Source organism: Phasianus colchicus, chromosome Z (assembly GCF_987193195.1).
Source record: "Phasianus colchicus chromosome Z, bPhaCol1.hap1.1, whole genome shotgun sequence".
NCBI lineage: Eukaryota > Metazoa > Chordata > Aves > Galliformes > Phasianidae > Phasianus > Phasianus colchicus.
The window spans coordinates 13,108,527-13,129,656 of NC_143476.1; the positions used below are offsets into that span (position 1 = coordinate 13,108,527).

Genomic DNA, 21,130 nt, shown 5'->3' on the forward strand with positions numbered 1-21,130 from the left:
AATTAAGCATCTGAGCACTGTGTACAGGACTTGGGAATATAAGTATTAGAGGATCATGGAATATCTTTATTTGGAAGGGACCTCGAGGATCATGTATTCCTCCTCCTGGTTCCACACCGGACCTCCTATGGGTCAAGCCCTGTGTCTGAGAGCATTGTGCAAATGCTCTTTGGCCTTTGTCAGCTCAGTGCCAAACCACTGCCCTGGGGAGCCAGTGCCAAATTCCATGTATCTAGTTCATCCTCCAGAATGATGCCAAGAACAGTTATAGAGATCGACTTACAAACAAAATTCTTGTCTTGAATTAATGGTACACTCACCATTAAAAAAAAAAAAAAAAAAAAAGAAAAAGAAAAAAGAAAAAAAAAAGCCACATTCTTACGCTGGCATTTTACAGTATTGTCAGATTTTTGTAATTCTGTTGTGTCAGATCAAGGTTCTCTCATCATGAAATAATGACCAACTTCTCTTTTCAGATCTAAACATACAAATGTTGAAGGCAACATTGCTGTTCAAGAGTACATTACCAGCTAAAACACTGCTTTGGCTCTAAAACTGAAGGCAGTAAGGAATTTTATCAAGGAGTTAGCATGTAAGTGTAGATTTAAAAGCAACCTGTATTGTTACTTAGAGTTTGATATAGTGTAATCCAATGCACAGTACTTGTAACGTGTGTTTTACAAAATGCTTTGCAATGTAGGCATCTATTAAGATTAATGCTGCAAGTTCTGATATGTCCATGACCTTTTCAAACTGTTCCTTACTCCTACACATCACTACGAGTAGTTCTTCTGTCAGGAAGGATCACCTGAGTAATTAACCTGTGACCTTAAGTTTGGAATTAAATGCATACAGTGGAAGTAAGAGCTGTGGGTTATTTTGCTCTTTCAGTGTTGAACAGCCGAGGTGTTTTGTTTTGGAGGGTGGACAGTGATGGGACAAGTGGGGAATGGCTTTAAACTGAGACGGGGGGTGTTGAGGTTTAGGTTGGATGTGAGGAGGAAGTTTTTCAGCCAGAGGGTGGTGAGGCACTGGAACAGGTTGCCCAGGGAGGCTGTGGATGCCCCATCCCGGCAGGCAGCCAAGGCCAGGCTGGATGTGGCTCTGGGCAGCCTGGGCTGCTGGTTGGCAGGTCAGAAAGCCCACAGGACTTTATTGCAGCCCTGGGTGCAGGGGGATCGCTGCTCCTAGCATGCACACAGAAGAGCTGGAGCACACAGGTGATGTACATTCCACTTGTGAACATTCCTGCAATTCCAGAGAGCGTGCGCCTGTTCCAATCACTGCTGCACAGATTAAAAACTGATTGCAGATGAGCTGTTTTGGTATGGGGTTCTTGCCAACGGTCTGCAGTGGCTGTGTGATTCCTCGGGGAGTTGCTCTCCAGCCCAAAGGTCATGTCCTAAGTCGACCAGATCCCGTTTGTGTCCAGAAATGGCTGACAACAGATCAGCTGCTGGTCAAGTTTCTAACATCACACTGGCCTTGCTCCAGTGTCTGTGTCATCAGCCCCAGCACATACGGTGCACCTCTTCAAGGCTTTGCAACACTGAGACTCTGCACTTGGGCTCCAGACATCCTGCTGCACCAAGAGGTTATTCTAGCTTTGGTATCTTGCAACTTTGTATATAACTACATCACTGTAATCATAAATGTCTAGGAGCATGGAGATGGAGAAATTAATCTTCCTGTAATTCTCTGTACTGCAGCCCCGTGGTTTCAACACCCAATGCAGTATTGAAATTTCAGTTGAGAAATTGAAAGCTGTCCCTAACAAAAAAACATCTGCATTTGTTATTGAAATCACACTGAGGATCAATAAATCCAAATGCTTCTAGCATAACCACGATTACAGGCAGTGTTTAGACAAGCTCTTACAGGAAAACCATGAACACAAGGCTAGAGAGAGACTAAGTGATGCACTCTGCAGGAATACTCATGGAAGTATTCACAGTGCAGGAGTCTGATCTGATTACAGATGCTGTGCTTTAAGTACCCCTTATCATATCTTTTTTTTCACTGTTGTGCAGGGGTTGGACTCAGTGATCTCTGGAGGCTGGAGATGCTGTTTGCTAATGGCAGATGGAGAGAGGAAAAGCAAGTCCAAGGCATGCTGTGCATAGCCACCACATGGCATCTGCCCCATTTCCCCCTGCACAAAGGAGGAGCAGCTCACAAGCTTGGCCTGGGCCAGGGAAGGGAGCAGACAAACATCTGGACCGACCCCAAACAAGCTGGTTCTGCAGGTTGGGTGTCTTCTGCTGCTTGTCTCACATCCTGCTGCTCAGCGGTAGATTTGTTCCTGCTCAGTGCTAACAGGAAACTCACACAGCATTTCTGTTTCAGCTGTGCCAACGCTTTGATCCCTTGCTGCTTGGATGGGGCGTTTGAAGAAGGATGCCTGTGCTGATGTCCAGCCAGGCTTTGGGGATGAGTCTCCACACCAGGGTCCGTCTGACAGGACTGAGGGTTGGGGATCCAGCCAGGTCGAGTCCAGTGTGCTTTGCTCTTGTTCTTAGTGCTTGTTTTTGCTCAGGAGGGCAGGAGGTGAACCTCGTGAACCAATGCCTGCAGACGGGGTTTGCAGAGAAAGAGGTCCTGCAGGCCTTGTGTGACAGCCACGGAGCTGCAGCGAGGCTGCATCCGTGTAAAACACCAGAGATCCACGGAGGTGTGAAGGGGAGCTGTGGGCTGCAGTCACGCAGGAAGGGATGTGCATGCTCGGGGTTTGGTTGTTGTGTGTGTGTTAAGTGACTGTGATACCACTGCTGGGTCAGTGTGAGTGTACGGAACAAGTGTGACAGCCTTTTTGATGGAGCCCTGTGAAAGGAGTCCTATGGACTTGAGATCCAACTATCAGCCTGTGGGCATCATCCAGGAGTTGGGGTAGGGGATGAGGCAAGGGAAGTTGGGCTGAGAAAGGGATAAAGCAGTCTGGCAGCAGTTCTGTGTTTCTCCCATCTCCTGCTTTATTTCCTTCCAGGTGAAATAGATGGGTGCTGCAACATGCCCTTGAATGTAACAAAACCCACTCTAGTGTGGATTTGACATGGGCCCAGCACTGCAAGGTACGCTGCTGGGAGGAAGCGTCCATCTGGCTGAGGGCAGGAAGGCCCTCCAGAGGGATGCACTGAGGCCAGTTGTGCGAGGCTCAACAAGAGCAAGCGCCAGGTCCTGCGCTTTGGTCATGACGACCCCGTGCCAGCTTCTCCAGGATTTGGCTGGGGTAGAATTCCAAGCAGCCCCTGATTCCAGAACGTTGGGCTGGGCTGTTGGAATCTTCTGCCCTTGTGACTGGTCTTGCCTCCCCACCCTGTCCGTCGTGGTGGAGCAGCCTGGTGGCCCTCAGTGATGTCATAAGGGCTAGAATGAGGGGAGGAGCAGTGCGTGCTGCGTCCCTTCATTGGAGCGCTGGAGCTCTGACTGAGCAGCTCGCTTGTTGCACTTGTGCACCGACTGCGTCCCTTTGTCTTCACACCGTCCTGTGCAGCACCTTGTAGGTAAGCTGAGACAGTGTGGGAGAGACGGGGGGACAGTGAGTGCTGAGAACTGCTGGCTGGCGGAGCTCATAGGATCACATTATCTCCATCAGCAGAGGGGTGGCCATGAGGGACAGGGAGGTGATCGTCCCCCCCTGCTCTGCTCTTGTGAGGCCCCAGCTGCAGTACAGTGTCCAGAAAGACAGGGAGCTGTTGGAGAGGGTCCAGAGGCGAGCCACAGAGATGATCAGGGGACTGGAGCACCTCCCCTGCAAAGACAGGCTGAGGGAGCTGGGCTTGTTCAGCCTGGAGAAAAGAAGGCAGTGGGGTGACCTCATGGCAGCCTTCAGTACCTAAAGGGAGCCTAAAAAGAGGAGGGGAATCAACTCTTTGAAAGGGTAGATATCAGCAGGACAAGGGGAAATGGTTTTAAGTTGAAAACTTAAGTTTCTAAGTTGAGGGAGGGCAGATTTTGGTTTTTCCCTTGTAGTCTTTGCTAAACCGTGGAAGCAAACTGACCTGCTCTTTCTCTCTCCTCTCTCCACCCTCTGCCTGCTTCCCTGCTGCAGCTTTTGCTCGTGGAAGATCAGAGCAAAGTGACAAGGAACGGCTGCGGATTCGTGAGATTTCTCTCCCTCGTTCTGATCTCTTGCCAGGTACCTGCCATGCTTTGTCCCCCCACATGCTTTAGCAGCCCGTGACGCCCCGTGTTTAGTAACACAGCCTCATCCAGCTTTGATGGGACGCTGGTCACGTGTGGGTTTTCTCCACGTGCTCTGCAGCTCAGCCCTCAGAAGGATGCTGTCTGTGGTGCTGTGACCAGCTGGTTTTATGGAAAGCAATCCCTTAGGCAAAGAGTCCCAGCCCCAGCTTGTGCAGAGCTGCACAGCATCACCAGGGACACCAGCAGGCGTGCTTGGGCTGTGTGAGTGTGCCCGACAGCTGTAGGGAGCACAGCAGAGATGTGAACAGAGAAAATAAAAGTGTGTTTCTTTTCAGTTCCAGCTTGTCACACCTACGCTGATGGCTGTGGCGTGCAGCGAGATCAGCTGTGGGCCTGACCTGGCATGGACAGAGGTAGAGTATGAAGCTCTGATTGGTCTTTGTTCCCTGACTGCAGCCAGCAGAGTGAGCCGCAGATGTGCTCTCCTGCTTTCCAAGAGAGCTCCTCTGTGGCAAGACAGTAGTGCAAGCGTGGCAAGTTTATAAAAGTACCAGAGCCATCTCGGCTGTTGTGTTTGTCCTCTACTGACTTTTCCCTTGAAATGGCTGCAGAAACAACAATCATTCTCTGCTCTGTTTGGCCTCGCTGTTGGTTGGACTGCTCAAGAGAGCTGCTTGGTGCTTGCAATGGCACTGTTTGCACCTTGTAACTGCAGCCGTAGCTTTGGTTTCCCTCTTCACGGTCTCCTAGCATCTTAAACAGTCAGCCTTCCTGCACAAACAGCGCAGGAAAGTATGTGGCAAAATGCACAAGGCCACCTGTCTGTGTCAGTGCCATTGCTGATTAGTCTGGATGGGGAGAGATGCATCTTTGCTGGCGTGTGCCTGCTGCACACCAGGGAGAGAAACAGCCGTTATTAGACTTGCAGTTCCTTCTGAAGTGCCCATGATAAGGACCGAGTGCATTTCCTGCAGCTTTCTCTGCAGATGTGATCCTCACCTTGAAGTCCTCCTTGTTGGTTCCCAGCTCCTCACCGTGGCCTGTGCTCTCTGTTTCAGGCTGAGAACAAGGGGAAGCCCCTGCTAGACCATGAGGTGGCACCTGTGAATGTTCCAGCTATTGCTGCTGCCCATGCTATTAAGAGATACGTTGCCCAGGCAGCGGATGAACTCTCCTTTGAGGTAAGCAGTTCAAGGCGTTCCTTGTTGTTCAATTTTACAATGGCAAATGCCTTCAGAGCTGCACTGGTGCAAGTGCTTTAATGCTCGGCGATGTTTGGCAGTGCAGAAGAATGCAGACATTTGAGCTGTGCTTTCCTCCCAGCCGTGCTGAAGCTGGGATTGACACTGCAATCTCTTGCAGGTGGGAGACATCGTGTGTGTCATCGACATGCCACCAAAGGAGCTGACCCCCTGGTGGAGAGGCAAGCTCGGCTTCCAGGTAGGCACAAGCTTCAGACTGGAGAGTGCAACTTCAGTAAAGGCAGGAATCTCAGCTTAGAGCTGCTCTGCCTGCTCAGGATGCCTAGTGGACATAAACAGTTTCCCTGTGTCGGTGTCAAGGGACCTTGCCTTTGGCTGCTAATGTTGAAAAATTATTACCTTTATGCTGTGAACTATGGCCATTTTCTGCTGGATAGTCTTATGGAACGTCAGGCAAGCACGTTCCGAGGGAAATGTTACGTGGCTTTAGGTTTAAGAGTTCAGATCTGAGAAGTGCTGTATGCAATAGTTGGCCTCTCTTCTTCTCTTCTTGTTACAGGTTGGATTTTTCCCAGGGGAGTGTGTGGAACTCATTAATAAGAACATTCCTGAGGCACTCATCAACTCTGTGCCAAAGCCAGGTACGGATGTTACATTTGATGGTGTGGGGAAGCAAAATGAAGTATTATTTGGGGTGCGTTCCATGTTTAGTACCTCCTTTATCCATCCCACATTGTCCTCTGGGTTGATGATCCTTCATGCACACCCTGGGGCAGAGATTTGGCCCAATCCTCCTGTGTTTATGATTGGACTTGGGGAAACTATAGAATCTTCATAGAATGGCTTGGGATGGTAGGGTCCTTAAGGATCCTCAAGCTTCCACTTCCTTGCATCAGGCTGTGCTGCCAGCCCCCACATTTAATGTCAGATTAGACCAGGCTGCCCAGGGCCCCATCCAACCTGGCCTTGGGCTCCTCCAGAGATGGGGAAAATCCCTTTTTGTATGTACTGGTTGGTAATGTTCTTCCCGTTCTGACGTGCTCTGTAGAATGTGCTGTGCTCGGCCTCGTCCAACGGAGCCAGACCTGAAATGACCTGGTTTCTTCCTTTTGTTGTGCAGTGCCCAAGAAACGCAGCAAGATCCTCACCTTCCTTCGTTCCTTGGTGAAGGCCCGCCCAAAGAAACCGACCGAGCGGGAGGTGGAGAAGGAAAGGGTGTTTGGCGGTGACCTGGGAGAGCATCTTCTCCACTCCGGTCGTGATGGTAAGGAGCTGCCCATTCCTGAGATCTTCCTCTGCTGGGCATCTAAAGAAGATGAAAGGGAGCTCATATCTAGCAGGGGGCAGGCTGATAGCCGTGGAGACACGTGTAATGGGAGTTGATGGCTGAAGGATAAAGTGAGGCGGATGCTCCTAAGAGACAAGCACATCTGTATTTGCTTCAGCCAAGCCTGGCTGGGCTTAGTGGATGGGATGTGAAGCACAGCCTGCAGCAGGACTTGAATCAGGAGCTCCACTGACGGCTGGCACGTGTTCTTCAGTCCCCCAGGTCCTCCAGAGCTGCGCTGAGTTCATTGAGCAGCACGGCGTGGTGCAGGGGATATACCGCCTGTCCGGCGTCGCGTCCAACATCCAGAGGCTGCGGTAAGAGTGCTGCGACTGACACAGCCTGAGTGCATCTGGTGTGGCTTTGGGCTTGCCTTCCTCTCGCTCAACCGGGTTTGCGTCCCTCTCTCCAGGCAGGAATTTGAGTCGGAGCAGATTCCTGAGCTCACCGTCCGCGACATTCACAGCGTGAGCTCCCTCTGCAAGATGTACTTCAGGGAGCTCCCGAACCCTCTGCTCACCCACCAGCTGTACGGCAAGTTCTCGGTAAGCACAAGGCCACGTCTTTCATTTCCCTCTTCCTGGGCCTCTTGGCAGATGGCTGCAGCAGTGCCCCAGCTCTGAGGCCCTTTTGCTGTCAGCCCCACGAGGTTTACTCGCAGTGGTGTACTAGCCTGATTGGTGTCTCGCTCCCTTTCTGCACTACTCCAGGATGCTGTTGGTGCCGCTACAGAGGAGGAGCGGCTGCTCAGAATGCAGGACGTCATCCAGCAGCTGCCCGCTCCTCACTACAGGTCAGTGCTGCCCTCAGCCTGCTGAGCTCAGCCCTGCTGCATTGCAGAGGGCAACGATGCGGTTCCAGGCTCTGTCTCACGCCGGCAACACGATGCCTGTGTATGCTGAAGGGTTGAAGGCTCCATGGGCTTACTTTATGGGGTCAGTTCCTGGGCACGGGGGCACGCTTGGTGCAGCTGATGGCTGCGGCTGTGCTGTGCTGGGGCTTGGTGCTGCAGCGTGGCACTCAGTCAAGTTGGATCTACTTCATCTTCGGTGACAGTAGCAATCACAAGAAGTAGCATGAATGGAGGTTTGCTTTCTGAATTGCAGCACGGCATGCTCGTTGGTGCTGAACGTTTGCCTCTCTTGTTTTCCAGGACACTGGAGTTCCTGATGAGACACTTGGCGTGTCTGGCTGGGAGCTCCACCATCACAAACATGCATGCCAAGAACCTAGCCATTGTGTGGGCTCCAAACCTCTTAAGGTAAACTGCTGGTTCTGTTCCAACACAACACTTACATCTGTTCTGCATTAAAAAAAAAAACAGTGCTCCCTTTTTCTCCATCAAATGTGCTCTTCTCCTGTAAAATCTGTGGCTGACAGAAGAGCAGGAGCCTGAGCTGTTCTCCATCCCCACGGGCACAATGTCTAGGTGACAATTTCTGCAGTCTTGTTGAGATGGGACTGACGTGTCCTTGATCATCCAGGGGAATTTCTGCAGTGGCATCACTGATTGCCCACTGCGGAAGTCTCCAAAGCCTCAGCTGACAGCTTTTGGCTGCAACAATTCAGACTCGGGGAAACGGTCTTGGAGAAATGACTTCTAAAATCTGCCTTTTCTACAGATCACAGCAGAACGAGTCTGCCTGCGCCAGCGGAAGAGCTGCCTGCATGGAGCTGCAGACGCAGTCGGATGTGGTGGAATTCATCATCAACCACACCGACGTCCTCTTCGGCTCCAAATCCGGAGCAGACATTGCAGATGCAGCAGGTGAGTGTCTTCCTCCATTAGCTTGATCTTGACCTCACACCTTGACCAAATGCAGGCCTTCTCCGGGACCTTTGAGATACTCTTTTACCATCAAGGGGACAGCAGACCTCTGGACTTCCATTAGGGTATGGCATCCTGTTGCTGGATGCTGAGAATGTCCAAGCCCAAACTTCACAAGGAGGAAACCGTCATTATTATGGTTTGCACACAGGAGAAGCTTGATGCAAGTGTGGCAGCGAAGTTTTCTCAGTTCCTGCCACCATTTCCTTGGGTTTTTCCTTGCCTATTTTGATACAGTAAGCTGCTCTTAATGATGACCGTGTCCTTTGCCATAAACACACCTCTGCCCACATGGTTATTTTGGGCTCCTCTTCTTCCAGTAACTCGGATAAGCAAGCCTGAGAAAAATACAGCACCTCCCCCAGAACTGTAGTGGCTGTGCTGCTGCTTTCTGATCCTCGCTCTTACCTGTGGTTTTCCCTGACAGGGCACAATTCTCTCCCAGGGCCCAAGTCTGTGGGGGTCTCTTCTGCTGCCACAAAGCTGCTAAGCCTGGAGGAGGCACAGGCACAGAGGCGAGGCCACAGCAGCTCTCCCCCTGTGACAGAGAGCAGCAGGGACATTGAAGTGGAAGAAAGCCCTGCAGCTGGGCAGGGCAAATTCCACACCGTCATCGACTTTCCATCTGACAGGTAAAGAGGACTTTCTTTTCCAGCACCTAGCATCATTGTTTGGGTGGGTTTTTCTGTTTTTCTCTCCATGATTTCTAGTGCCAAAACTTGCTGAAACTAAGTTATGCTACTGGTGGTTTTTTTAGATGTCAGGGCCACGTACCTGAAACCAATTGCAGTTCTCCTCTAAGCAGAGCAGTTGGTCAGACTTGCTGGCACTAGAAATTAAACATGGCAGTGAGATGAGGCCGATGAGGTGCTAATGAAAGAGTCTGAGATGCTTCTGCTTCTGAACTTCCTTTATGGCTGCACGGTTCCTCAGAAAGCAGTTATGCCTGCCAGCTCCATCAAAGCCATCCCTCAGATGCTGTGCTGTACAGCTGTGGAGCCTTTGCTCACATGCTCTGCATCTTGCTTGACAGAGTTGAGGGGAATTTAGCCAGCAAGACTTCAGGGCTGAGCTGTAGAACGGAGCCATCCTCAACTGTTGGAAACAGAGCGAGTTTCTAAGCTGTGTTTCTGCAGAAACCAGGCAGTCCCAGGAACAAGCAACTGCTGCCAAGAGCTCAGTGCAGCTCTTCCCTCACCCTGCACCACACACGACTCACAGCGTTGGCTGTTTTCTCTCTCCAGGCAAAATCCACCCAGAAAGACTGAGGAATCACCAGCTAGCAGTTGGTGTTGCTGCTTTAGCCTCAGAAAGCCATCCTCTGGGAGCAAACGCCAACTGCAGCGCAATGCCAGGCAGCCCTCAGAAACAGCAGTGGTAGTCCTGGCAGGTAAGGGTGCAAATGCAGCTTCCAAATCCCTGCTTTTCAGGAACATAGAATTCAAGCTTGCTCTGCACTTCTATCTCCTTCTAGCATTCCAGCCCCTTCCTAACATCTTCAGTTCACCCCTGATCAAGAACCACTGTCGTAATTCAGCTTGTGAAAGTTTGACACTAACCCCTGTGTATCCTTTCTAGGTGAATCGAGCCCTTGCCAACCCACAAGATCCAGGGCAAGTAGCGAGGATGCTCTCTGTGCTTCCATCAGTGGAGAGCTCATAGGAAGCACAAATTGCTGCAGTTCTAATAGCAGCCTTCCATCTAACAACATTAATGGAGAGAAGGAGCTCATCGAAGTCCATGCTCTGATTACACCTGGCTCTGCTGAAGTTGCTGACCTGGGCCTGCCAGACACCACAGTCACCAGCCTGGATTGTAACCAGGAGTCTCTGCAGTGCAGCCCATCCCAAGCACAGTGTGAGTGCCCCAGCAGCAGCACCTCCATGCAGGAGCAGGTCAGCGTCAGTGAGGAGGAGCAGAGCCTCTTGCAGGGGGACTTTCAATCAGGCCTCCAGTCCCAGGCACCGGACAGCAGCACTGAGAGCTCTGAGCCACTCTCTCCATGACAAGACAGGATGAGTCCCATCTTCACCGTGGACCTCTCACACCCTCCTGTCCTTTATTTAATAATAAAAGCACACTCGTGCTCAATCAACGCCTTGACTGCCTCCAGAGTCTTCATTCACACGGACTGGGATGAATGCAGCACACAGCAAGGCACCCCAGCTTGCAATGCTGTGGCTGTGGGGTGCGTGCAGCACAGCTCCGGGTTTGTTCCTGTTTTGTCTGGCTTTGGGATGTCTGCAGGGGGAGCTCTGCTACCATTTGGCATGGTAGCAAATAATCTCTCGCATCCTGGATGCTGCTCATGATACTCCCAAGCTTCCTGGCTGTGGCTTTGTGATGCTTTTCAGGGCTTTCTGATGCATTTCCATGCCTTGGATGTTGCTTAACACCTCCCTCCTCCCATCATGTCCTTTCCTGGCTCCCATCTACGAACTGGCCCTGCAGATCATCTCCAGACCTGTCATCATCACACTGCGGCAGGAGAAGCTCCCCCTGGCCAACGTCAGGCAGTACTGCTTGGTCTGCAGCTCAGTGGCCATTTCCCTTTTAGGCGGCTCCTGCAGAAGAATCAAGCAACAGAAGAATTTGCTCACCCTGCAGCACACAAATGCTACGAAAGCAGAAACAACCTGGGAATCTCTGGGTCTGCAAGACTTCACAGACACTCACCGACTGTGTCTGATGGTTCCCTCCCATCCTTGATTTCCTTCTCCCCTTCTCCACGTCGGATCCCACTGCTGAGCCATGATCAAGCTGCCCAGTGTGGCAGAGCATCGTGCAGAGCTGTGCTGGCACCTCCTCCCCTTCCTCTCCTGCATCTCAGCGTGCAACCTGAGCAAGTTTTCCTGAAAAAGTGACCAGCTCTTTTCCATCCCTTTGCCCCTACAAACAGTTGTCCAGAGGATCTCGTCCAAGAATTCCTGGAACAGCCTGCAGCTGGCTCTCCTGAAGTTCAGGCTCCTGCCTTTGCTTCCTGCCAGGCCCGCATTCCTTGAGATCACAAGCTCAAGGAGGGCATGGTCACTGCAGCCCTGACCGCCTCCTGTCGTAACCCCTGGTGTGCACCATGTCCAGCAATGCTTCCCTTCTGCTTGCTGTGCCCAATGCCTGCACCACAGAGTGATTCTCACTGCACTCCAGGAGTCTGTCAGATTGCTTGCAGCCAGCCATGCTGATTTCCCAGACTGACTGGAATCCCCCATCAGGATGAGAGTCAGTGAGTGCGATGCTTCTGCTGGCTGCAGTAAGCAGCTCCCACCAACAGGCTCTCTTTCCAGGCGGCTGTAGCAGACCCTCACCTCCAGAAGCCCTGCACTGCTGCACTTCCTAATTTTACCCACAAGTTCACAACCTGCTCATGGCTCTTCTTAGTTCTTTGCACTCAACTTCTCATCACAGAGGGCAAATCCCTTGCCTTCCAGAATTCCATAGTAACACTTGTGTCTGCTTATGTCAGGATTGTTTTTCTTTCTTTTCCCATTTTCTAGGTAGGAAAATGAATTTCTGAGCCAGGAGAAGCAGAAGTGAAACAGTCTTCCTGGCACTGCTCAGGTTGCAGGAGTTGCCAAGTGCTCCTCAGGTAATGTGTGCTGAAGAGCTGACCTTGGTGGCAGGGGCTGTGGCTGCATTTTGTGCCTGTCATGCGGGAATCCAAGAAAGCCTATTCAGAGCAGGAGCTGCAGAGCGAGATAAACATCACGAGAAGGTAAGGCTGAGAAGCAAGGACACCTCCAGAAAGAAGAGAAAAACTGAGTCAAGTGAGCTGCGTGACGGCCGTGTGATGCTGACCATGATTGGAGGAAGAGCGCATGGCTGGGAATGACTGATGGCTCTGGTTGGATGGGTGCCTGTGTGCACAGAGGTAAGGAGTGTTTCTGGGATGTTTTGCTGGCATCTAACGGCTGTAAGGGGAAGTCAAGAGAGAAAACTTGTGAATGCATATAAGGGATGTTAAAATCTGGAACAGACTGTTTGGATCATTCACAGCTGAGTCCAGATTGCCACACTGCCAGAACTTGGGGCCTAGGATTTTCCTTAGAGTGCCAACTGCTTATTTTAAATGATAAAAAGTAATACTGAAAAAAGCATCCCTCCTTGCATTAGAATAAGGCATTGATATTTGATGTTTCTGTCTTTCCATTCCTTTAGCAGCCTGGCTGTTGATGCAGCTGCATGCATCTGCTGCCCTCCCCTTCTGTTTTGTGTAAAAGAACAGTAAAATATGCAATCAGTGTGAGATCTTTCTGAAGTATTTTACTTTATTTGCCCCTAGGCTGCAATGGCTGGGAAATGGCAGTGTCACCCAGGAGCCCACACGGCGACCTGATGTCTCATTGTTGGGGTCTATTGGAAACCACCACGATGACAAAAGAATGCCTGGGATTCCTCCGGCCCAAATGCCAAACCTTGCACTTGGCTGTGCTGAACCTCATGAGGTTCACCCAGGCCCACCTCTCAAGTCTGCTGAGCTCAAACAGATGTCATTTTTCTCGTGTCCTTCCATTCCGAGTCCATCTGTTCCCCAAAGCAAAAGAATTTGGAGGGAACCACCGACAGTTATGTGAGCGATTTCAGCGTCTATTTCTGATCATGGCAACAACTTCAGAGGTCACACTTAATTTACGGTGCCCGTTGTAATTCTGACCAAGGCTGCAGTTGCAGCTGACTTCCCAAGGCTGCAAGACGTGGTGGTGACACAGCCTTGTGCTTCTGCATTGGTGCTCATCCCACGTTTCCTTTCTCTGTCTCGCAGGTCAGCTCCTGCTGGAAGCAGATGGTATCCCAGTGTGAATGAAGGTCAGTGCAGGAGCAGCTGCTGATGGGAGGAAGGAAGTCCATGCTGAAGAGCTCTGAAGCATCTGCAGGTATGGTTCTGGAGGAGGCAGCAGTGATGTCGGAGGGCTCCCCAGCAGGAAGCTGTCTCATCCAAATGCTTGCTGAGTGGTTGGAAGGGAGCTTTCTGCATGGCAGCAGCACCAGCTGCTTGCTTCAAATGCTGCAAAGACAAGGATTAGCACGAGTTCCAGTATCTACAGTATCATCACGAATCACGATAGGATTACAATGTGTCCTCATACAAACGCAGCCATTTCTCCCTGAGTCCAAAGGCTGTCCGGAAAGCATCTTTGAGGTCTCTCACACCAAACCACTGCTGTCCGTGTGGGATCTGACTCATTAGGGTATAGGGGTTAGGAACCACAGGCTGTCTTTTGAGAACGGGTTCAGTCATTTCCTTACATCTTGCACCAGCCGATACGTGCCGTCTGCCTTCCGTGCCGACAGGATTGGGGTGTTATAAGGCCACAGACAAGGTTCCAGAAGACCATCCTTAACCACTGTCTGTGTTACAGCTTTTAGACCCACTCTCCCTTCTAAGGCTATGGGATATTGTTGCTGTTTCACAGCTCCACTCCCTCCTTGGGCAGTTCTTTGTAAGGGAAAATTGTGAGTCCACCCCGATTTCCTTCCCCTGCCCACACCTTTGGATTCATTTCTTCTTCATCACAGCTGTTAACACATTCATTGACACCTGATACCTGCTTCACAGACTTGCAGCTGTAATCCTCATTTAACTGTTAAATCTCTCCCCCATAAATCGGTCCCTGCTTCAGGCACACAGAACAATTGCCCTGCAACTATTTTATCTTTCCATTTTAGTTCTGTGGTCTCCAAGAGTGGAGCTGTCATTTCTGATCCCTCAGCCCCAGTTATGCACAACAGCCATATCCAGATACACGGCTGGTACCTCTGAACTAGCTAATGCTGTAGGATGGAATGTTGTTTCTGCACTGGCTATCAAATGTGGGATTGCTCTGAAGCAGTCCAGCACAATGTGTTTTGTAATTTGCCCTTAGAAACAGTTTGAAAAAGTAGAAAGACTTTATTAGTATTAGTAAAAAGAAGTTATTTCATAACATATTTTAGAAATACAGTTGTTCAATCATGTGATCAATTCTCACCTACAGAACTGTAATAGTTACAAATTGCATGGGTATAGTATTAAGGACCAGAAAGCATGTTGTAAGGCCATTCTGTTTGGATAGGAGAAGCTCAGCAAAAGAAAAACAGACTCCAAAGAAGCCAGGGCCTCCACACAAGGCCGAACTGACTCACTCTGTGGGCAGGTTGGGATGCAACAGGCAGGCATCAAGAGACTCCCCTCTGTCCTCCTTCCAAACTTCTCTCTATTCAGGGATGAGCAGGTGTCCAGAAATAGTGGCCAAGTGTTGATAAGCAGCTGTCAGACATTCAATAATTAGCAGTATACCTGCTGAGCTTGCAACAATTGGTGTTTAGCCAGTCACACACACACACACAGAATGGCCCGGGTTGGAAGGGACCTCAAGGATGAGGAATCTCCAACTCCCTGCCACAGGCAGGGCCACCAACCTCTGTACCACTGCACATATGCACATTGCTGGATAGAAACAGCAGTGTGGGAAAAATTGTATGCTGTGGATGCAAAGGGTGAATCAGAATGGCTTAACAGCTGTCCCACAAGGAAAAGCAAACCCTTACCTCCTCTGCCATGCTCATGGCAACAGCAATGCAGATGCCAGCAGCTGATGCCCACAAGGACAGCCAGCCTGGACTTATTTTCATGACATATCTTTGTCCTGATGTCCATGTAGAAGCAGGCACATTTCTCCCTCTGAGCAGCAGAGGGCAGGAGGGGTCCAACTTGCAGGCACACTCTCCTGTTTTTCTGGCACACAAAGAGAAGATGAAAACCAGATGTGTTTCCCTGCCCATGGCAAACACCAGCCTTTCCATCCTTACAGTCATTCCTGACATCAGCACTAATTGAAACAACATCCCACTCACCTTTGCCATGTCTGGCAGAGTTTGCAGCTCTTTCTATTGCATCCCTCTAGCTGTCAAGTCAAGAGCTCCTGTGTCACACAAGGAAAAGCAATCTTTTACCTGCTGTGCCATGCTCATGGCAGCAGCAATGCAGATGCCAGCAGCTGATGCCCACAAGGACAGCCAGCCTGGACTTATTTTCATGACATATCTTTGTCCTGATGTCCTTCTAGAAGCTCGAACGTTTCTCAATCTCAGCAGAGGGGGGCAGGAGGTGTCTAAGGTTAGGGCACACTCTCCTATATTTCTGGCACACAAACACAAAGGGAAGATGAAATCCAGATGTGTTTCCCTGCCCATGGCAAACAACAGCCTTTCCATCCTTACAATCCTTCCTGACATCACCACTAACTGAAACAACATCCCACTCACCTTTGCCATGTCTGGCAGAGGTTGCATCTCTTTCTATTGCATCCCTCTAGCTGTCAAGTCAAGAGCTCCTGTGTCACACAAGGAAAAGCAATCATTTACCTGCTGTGCCATGCTCAAGGCAACACCAATGCAGATGTCAGCAGCTGATGCACACAAGGATAGCCAGCCAGGAATTATTGTCATTACATATCTTTGTCCTGATGTCCTTCTACAAGCTAGAACATTTCACCATGTCAGCAGAAGAGGTCAGGAGGGTTCCAAGTTGCAGGCACACTCTCCTCTTTTTCTGGCACACAAAGAGAAGATGAAAACCAGATGTGTTTCCCTCCCCAGGGCAAACACCAGCCTTTCCATCCTTACAGTCCTTCCTGACATCAGCACTAATTGAAACAACATCCCACTCACCTTTGCCATGTCTGGCAGAGGTTGCAGCTCTTCCTATTACATCCCTCTAGCTGTCAAGTCAAGAGGTCCTGTGTCACACAAGGAGAAGCAATCTTTTACCTGCTGTGCCATGCTCATGGCAGCAGAAATGCAGATGCCAGCAGCTGATGCCCACAAGGACAGCCAGCCTGGAATTATTGTCATTACATATCTTTGTCCTGATGTCCTTCTAGAAGCTTGGACATTTCACCATGTCAGCAGAAGAGGGCAGGAGGGTTCCAAGTTGCAGGCACACTCTCCTATTTTTCTGGCACACAGAGAGAAGATGTAAACCAGATGTGTTTCCCTCCCCATGGCAAACACCAGCCGTTCCATCCTTACAGTCCTTCCTGACATCAGCACTAATATATACAACATCCCACTCACCTTTGCCATGTCTGGCAGAGGTTGCAGCTCTTTCTATTGCATCCCTCTAGCTGTCAAGTCAAGAGCTCCTGTGTCACACAAGGAAAAGCAATCTTTTACCTGCTATGCCATGCTCATGGCAACACCAATGCAGATGCCAGCAGCTGATGCCCACAAGGACAGCCAGTCTGGACTTATTTTCATTACACATCTTTGTCCTGATGTCCTTCTAGAAGCTGGAACATTTCTCCATCTCAGCAGAAGAGGGCAGGAGGGGACCAAGGTGAGGGCACACTCTCCTCTTTTTCTGGGACACAAACAGAAAGAGGAGATGAAAACCAGATGTGTTTCCCTACCCATGGCAAACAACAGCCTTTCCATCCTTACAGTCCTTCCTGACATCAGCAGCAATGGAAACAACATCCAACTCACTATTGCCATGTCTGGCAGAGGTTGCAGCTCTTTCTATTGCATCCCTCTTGCTTTCAAGTCAAGAGCTCCGGTGTCACACAAGGAAAAGCAATTGTTACCTGCTGTGCCATACTCATGGCAGCAGCAATGCAGATGCCAGCAGCTGATGCCCACTAGGACAGCCAGCCTGGACTTATTTTCATTACATTTTCATTACATATCTTTGTCCGGATGTCCTTCTAGAAGCTTGGACAGTTCTCCACCTCAGCAGAAGAGGGCAGGAGGGGTCCAAGTTGCAGGCACACTCTCCTCTTTCTGGCACACAAAGAGAAGATGACAACCAGATGTGTTTCCCTGCCCATGGCAAACACCAGCCTTTCCATCCTTACAGTCCTTCCTGACATCAGCAGCAACTGAAACAACATCCAACTCACCTTTGCCATGTCTGGCAGAGGTTGCAGCTCTTTCTATTGCATCCCTCTAGCTGTCAAGTCAAGAGCTCCTGTGTCACACAAGGAAAAGCAATCATTTACCTGCTGTGCCATGCTCAAGGCAACAGCAATGCAGATGTCAGCAGCTGATGCCCACAAGGACAGCCAGCCTGGAATTATTTTCATTACATATCTTTGTCCTGATGTCCTTCTAGAAGCTGGAACATTTTTCCATCTCAGCAGAAGAGGGCAGGAGGGGTGCAAGTTGAGGGCACACTCTCCTCTTTTTCTGGCTCACAGAGAGAAAGAGAAGATGAAAACCAGATGTGTTTCCCTGCCCATGGCAAACACCAGACTTTCCATCCTTACAGTCCTTCCTGACATCAGCAGCAATGGAAACAACATCCAACTCACTATTGCCATGTCTGGCAGAGGTGACAGCTCTTTCTATTGCATCCCTCTTGCTTTCAAGTCAAGAGCTCCTGTGTCACACAAGGAAAAGCAATCTTTTACCTGCAGTGCCATGCTCATGGCAGCAGCAATGCAGATGCCAGCAGCTGATGCCCACAAGGACAGCCAGCCTGGACTTATTTTCATTAAATATCTTTGTCCTGATGTCCTTCTAGAAGCTGGGACAGTTCTCCACCTCAGCAGAAGAGGGCAGGAGGGGTCCAAGTTGCAGGCACACTCTCCTCTTTCTGGCACACAAAGTGAAGATGACAACCAGATGTGTTTCCCTGCCCATGGCAAACACCAGCCTTTCCATCCTTACAGTCCTCCCTGACATCAGCAGCAACTGAAACAACATCCCACTCACCTTTGCCATGTCTGGCAGAGGTTGCAGCTCTTTCTATTACATCCCTTTAGCTGTCAAATCAACAGCTTATGTCACACAAGGAAAAGCAATGTTTTACCTACTGTGCCATGCTCATGGCAGCAGCAATGCAGATGCCAGCAGCTGATGCCCACAAGAACAGCCAGCCTGGACTTTTTTTCATTACATATCTTTATCGCGATGTCCTTCTACAAGCTGGAACATTTCTCCATCTCAGCAGAAGAGGGCAGGAGGGGTCCAAGGAGAGGGCACACTCTCCTCTTTTTCTGGCACACAGAGAGAAAGAGAAGATGAAAACCAGATGTGTTTCCCTGCCCATGGCAAACACTAGACTTTCCTTACTTACAGTCCTTCCTGAAATCAGCAGCAATGGAAACAACATCCAACTCACTATTGCCATGTCTGGCAGAGGTGACAGCTCTTTCTATTGCATCCCTCTTGCTTTCAAGTCAAGAGCTCCTGTGTCACACAAGGAAAAGCAATCTTTTACCTGATGTGCCATGCTCATGGCAGCAGCAATGCAGATGCTAGTAGCTGATGCCCACAAGGACAGCCAGCCTGGACTTATTTTCATTACATATCTTTGTCCTTATGTCCTTCTAGAAGCTGGAACATTTCTCCATCTCAGCAGAAGAGGGCAGGAGGGGACCAAGGTGAGGGCACATTCTCCTCTTTTTCTGGCACACAAAGAGAAAGACAAGATGAAAACCAGATGTGTTTCCCTGCCCATGACAAACACCAGCCTTTCCATCCTTACAGTCCTTCCTGACATCAGCACTAATTGAAACAACATCCCACTCACCTTTGCCATATCTGGCAGAGGTTGCAGCTCTTTCTATTGCATCCCTCTAGCTGTCAAGTCAAGAGCTCCTGTGTCACAGAAGGAAAAGCAATCTTTTACCTGCTGTGCCATGGTCATGGCAGCAGCAATGCAGATGCCAGCAGCTGATGCCCACAAGGACAGCCAGCCTGGACTTATTTTCATTACATATCTTTGTCCTGATGTCCTTCCAGAAGCTGGGACATTTCACCATGTCAGGAGAAGAGGGTAGGTGCGTTCCAAGTTGCATGCACACTCTCCTCTTTTTCTGGCACACACAGAGAATATGTAAACCAGATGTGTTTCCCTCGCCATGGCAAACACCAGCCTTTCCATCCTTACAGTCCTTCCTGAAATCAGCAGCAATGGAAACAACATCCAACTCACTATTGCCATGTCTGGCAGAGGTGACAGCTCTTTCTATTGCATCCCTCTTGCTTTCAAGTCAAGAGCTCCTGTGTCACACAAGGAAAAGCAATTGTTACCTGCTGTGCCATGCTCATGGCAGCAGCAATGCAGATGCCAGCAGCTGATGCCCACTAGAACAGCCAGCCTGGACTTATTTTCATTACATATCTTTGTCCTGATGTCCTTCTAGAAGCTTGGACATTTCTCCCTCTGAGCAGCAGAGGGCAGGAGAGTTCCAAGGTGTGGGCACACTCTCCCCAGTTTATCTGGCACTCAAAGAAAAAGAGAAGATGACAACCAGATGTGTTTCCCTGCCCATGACAAACACCAGCCTTTCCATCCTTACAGTCCTTCCTGACATCAGCAGCAACTGAAACAACATCCCACTCACCTTTGCCATGTCTGGTAGAGGTTGCAGCTCTTTCTATTGCATCCCTCTAGCTGTCAAGTCAAGAGCTCCTGTGTCACACAAGGAAAAGCAATCTTTTACCTGCTGTGCCATCCTCATGGCAGCAGCAATGCAGATGTCAGCAGCTGATGCCCACAAGGACAGCCAGCCTGGAATTATTGTCATTACATATCTTTGTCCTGATGTCCTTCTAGAAGCTTGGACATTTCACCATGTCAGCAGAAGAGGGCAGGAGGGTTCCAAGTTGCAGGCACACTCTCCTATTTTTCTGGCACACAAAGAGAAGATGTAAACCAGATGTGTTTCCCTCCCCATGGCAAACACCAGCCTTTCCATCCTTACAGTCCTTCCTGACATCAGCACTAATATATACAACATCCCACTCACCTTTGCCATGTCTGGCAGAGGTTGCAGCTCTTTCTATTACATCCCTTTAGCTGTCAAATCAACAGCTTATGTCACACAAGGAAAAGCAATGTTTTACCTACTGTGCCATGCTCATGGCAACAGCAATGCAGATGCCAGGAGCTGATGCCCACAAGAACAGCCAGCCTGGACTTTTTTTCATTACATATCTTTATCGTGATGTCCTTCTACAAGCTGGAACATTTCTCCATCTCAGCAGAAGAGGGCAGGAGGGGTCCAAGGTTAGGGCACACTCTCCTCTTTTTCTGGCACACAGAGAGAAAGAGAAGATGAAAACCAGATGTGTTTCCCTGCCCAGGGCAAACACCAGACTTTCCATCCTTACAGCCCTTCCTGCCATCAGCAGCAATGGAAACAACATCCAACTCACTATTGCCATGTCTGGCAGAGGTGACAGCTCTTTCTATTGCATCCCTCTTGCTTTCAAGTCAAGAGCTCCTGTGTCACACAAGGAAAAGCAATCTTTTACCTACTGTGCCATGCTCATGGCAGCAGCAATGCAGATGCCAGCAGCTGATGCCCACAAGGACAGCCAGCCTGGACTTTTTTTCATTACATATCTTTGTCCTGATGTCCTTCTACAAGCTGGAACATTTCTCCATCTCAGCAGAAGAGGGCAGGAGGGGTCCAAGGAGAGGGCACACTCTCCTCTTTTTCTGGCACACAGAGAGAAAGAGAAGATGAAAACCAGATGTGTTTCCCTGCCCATGGCAAACAACGGCCTTTCCATCCTGACAGTCCTTCCTATAATCAGCAGCAATTGAAACAACATCCCCCCCATCTCTTTTTTGAACTTATTCATGCATGAATAATAATAATGAGAATTTTTCTGTAAATCTTATTTCTGCATGGAGACGAT

At 49.8% G+C, this 21,130-nt stretch overlaps 1 protein-coding gene and 1 long non-coding RNA gene across 2 annotated transcripts; one reads left to right on the forward strand and one right to left on the reverse strand.

The window, feature by feature from the left end:
* Positions 1-4,937: 4,937 nt before the first annotated feature.
* On the forward strand, positions 4,938-8,466 carry LOC149912583 (rho GTPase-activating protein 32-like). Its single transcript, XM_090131848.1, has 10 exons — positions 4,938-4,973; positions 5,202-5,324; positions 5,506-5,583; positions 5,905-5,986; positions 6,466-6,609; positions 6,887-6,989; positions 7,085-7,217; positions 7,383-7,465; positions 7,826-7,933; positions 8,295-8,466. The coding sequence occupies exons 1-10, from the start codon at positions 4,938-4,940 to the stop codon at positions 8,464-8,466; spliced, it is 1,062 nt and encodes a 353-aa protein (XP_089987974.1).
* Positions 8,467-14,501: 6,035 nt separating this feature from the next.
* LOC149912584 (uncharacterized) lies at positions 14,502-15,542 on the reverse strand. Its single transcript, XR_016461470.1, has 3 exons — positions 15,332-15,542; positions 15,026-15,212; positions 14,502-14,744 (listed from the first exon to the last, which is right to left on the reverse strand). It is a non-coding gene; the product is annotated as an uncharacterized LOC149912584 (long non-coding RNA).
* Positions 15,543-21,130: the final 5,588 nt, after the last annotated feature.